This window comes from Seriola lalandi, unplaced genomic scaffold, assembly GCF_002814215.2.
Source record: "Seriola lalandi dorsalis isolate HSWRI2012SDOR001 ecotype SW California unplaced genomic scaffold, Sedor1 jcf7180001974030, whole genome shotgun sequence".
Taxonomy (NCBI): domain Eukaryota; kingdom Metazoa; phylum Chordata; class Actinopteri; order Carangiformes; family Carangidae; genus Seriola; species Seriola lalandi.
This window is the reverse complement of record NW_019444696.1, coordinates 1-2,515: the sequence shown is the minus strand read 5'-3', so window position 1 is coordinate 2,515 and position 2,515 is coordinate 1. Positions and strand designations below refer to the sequence as shown.

General features: G+C 43.0%; 1 protein-coding gene across 1 annotated transcript; it reads right to left on the bottom strand.

Annotated features, from left to right (window-relative positions):
- Positions 1-808: 808 nt before the first annotated feature.
- LOC111653373 (sodium- and chloride-dependent GABA transporter 2-like) lies at positions 809-2,324 on the bottom strand. Its single transcript, XM_023403965.2, has 3 exons — positions 2,229-2,324; positions 1,702-1,872; positions 809-1,499 (listed from the first exon to the last, which is right to left on the bottom strand). The coding sequence occupies exons 1-3, from the start codon at positions 2,295-2,297 to the stop codon at positions 1,344-1,346; spliced, it is 396 nt and encodes a 131-aa protein (XP_023259733.1). The 5' UTR covers positions 2,298-2,324; the 3' UTR covers positions 809-1,343.
- Positions 2,325-2,515: the final 191 nt, after the last annotated feature.

Below are 2,515 nucleotides of genomic sequence, written 5' to 3'. Positions count from 1 at the left end.
AAAGATATAATGTCTTTTATTTTTGCAGAAACTGCATGTGAAACCTTTGAGACAATTATCATAAGTATAAACAACTTTCCTGCCCTTTTTTTCAGAGACAGATACAGTATGTCTAATGGATGAAAACAGTTACTGCCTCTCAGTGATAAAGAGTTAACCATGACATCAAGTTGAGCACTTGATATATTGGCAGTAAAAAGTGGCATTTGAATAATGCAACTTGGATTAACACAGTTCTGAGTGTAAGGCGTTGTATGAACTATTCAAACTCCATGACACAGCGATCACAGAGGGCAAAGACAAATCACTGAATAAAACAAGTCTGACTCATAGAGTCATTGCAGATGATACCTGCACCTAAACACAACAAGAAAGACATTTTAAATAGAGAATCAAAGCTAAGCACACATGCTAATACAAGCAGCGATCTCTCATAGAGAGTAGATTTATGGGCTATATAATGACAACTGATGCTGCCTTGGATGGCTAAAGGGGCTGTGATCACATGGTCCACAAACAAATGAATAAAACAGATGCAGCAGATAAAATTCTTGAGTTGAAGGAGTGTGTGCTGTTTTACAATAACCAACTCTGGTAGCCAGTAACAGTTGTGCGCAAACGTTGTGTAGTAACAGGGTGGGGAAGGTCTTAAAGGTAAAGCAAGCTGTGTCCCAATCCAGGACTGGACCCTCTGAAGGAGACTGAGCCTACACCTCCTTCCCAAGTGGGACGTTCCAACTCCACAGAGAGCGAAAATAACTAGCGTTCAGGCGGCCCTCGTAAAATTTACCAGCAGGCAGACGCAGCATTTTAATCATAGGCAGTGTTTTACTGATAAATATACACATTTAACTTTAACATTTTTAGTGATTAACATATTCATGCCTAAAACAATCTCCACTCAAGGTCCACTTATGCGCTTGTTCTGGAGCTTTCAAATATTTTTAAGCCTACATGTAAAAGACGTCCTTGAAGTACTCAGATTAATGGAAAATAAGTGAATAAGTGGCCCTTGGGAGTGGAGTTTATTACTCTTTTCTTTTTCATTAGTCATTAATTCAAGATAATGTGGATGTAAATATGACATGATCACCTGATATGAATTGACGGTAATGGCCTGATGTAAATGAAATAACGAAGTGTGGGATAGCGCTGCTGCTGAGGTTACATCTCCACATTCAGGTAAAAAAGGCCACAAGTGAAGGATCTTTTTAGTCTATAATTAAAAATGAATTCCAGGCCCTCATTTGGGACTCTGCAGCATTACCTCCAACCTCGACCCTCCCCTTTGCCACATCTGATTGGCTGAGCAGCATTAAATGTTACATCATCGTAGACTATCATCAGGTCATGTGATCCTGGATGATGTCAGTGATCGGCTCCTTTGGCTTCTCGGTGAGAGGCAGGGTGGGGCTGTAGGGCAGCGCTGCGTTGTTGGTGGTGATGTGGTTGAGGGCTGTTGAACAGTTTTTGGCAGGGCTGCACAGACGCTGGAAACGCTGCAGGGTCAAAAAGGTCACACTTAAGTATTTTATCATCTTCACATCCTTATCACTCTGAACAACTCTTTCTTTCTGTGTCTGGTTTTTAAGTTTTTTTCTGTTTCATTATCTGAGAGAACTTTTTTAAACGTCTCTAGGTTAATAACACACTATCAGCAGCACATGATACTAAACAGACTGAAGAGAGTGCTGGTGTAACCTGCGGCAGGGTTCCCGGGGTGGTGACCAGGGCGTAAATGGCCCAGATGGGAAGCAGGGAGACGGACGATAAGGTAAGGAGCCAGCCCAGCGTGGTGGCCCAGACAGGAGCGACCAGGCCATTCCCCAGGCTCAACGGAGACCAACAAACCAGGGAGAATACAAAGGTGGCCTGAAGGGGACAGACGGAAAGAGGACTGTGTCAGTAAACAGGACATTACATATTTAATGCATTACATGACATACATACATATATTTTGCCTCCTGTTCACCTCCACAGCTAAAATATGAAAGATGTCTGTGTGTTCAATGTGTTCAGAGAAGTTCGCTGGTTTCAGGACACACACATGGTACAACATACAAATTTAGACACATTGATGGACACGTGATGAACACGGAGGTTGACTGATTGACAGAGAGGAGGAGGAATTTGTACCAAATCCCAAACATGCGTTTATGCATGTACTATTTCACAGCAAGAGGACACTAAACAGTGTGAAAGCCGGTCAGCGGGGAGGGGTCACTCACAGTGCACACAGCTGGGGTCAAGTATTTCCAGCACAGCTTGAAGACAGGCAGGGGACTGTAGCCCGTCATATCCCTGATGTTGGCACTGAAGCGCTCGGCTCCTGTGGCCAAAACAAGAGCAGCATGAGTGGTTGAGGTCTGGTTTGACATCACAGTTGGGTTTATGACTGGCTTGTTGTTTTTGGTGGCGATGGCCATCTTGGGTGAGAATTTCATTTTGTTTTTTTTTGCCTTTGAATTCACCACTACAGAGGAAAATACTACAAAAATGTCCTGAATAAGAAAAC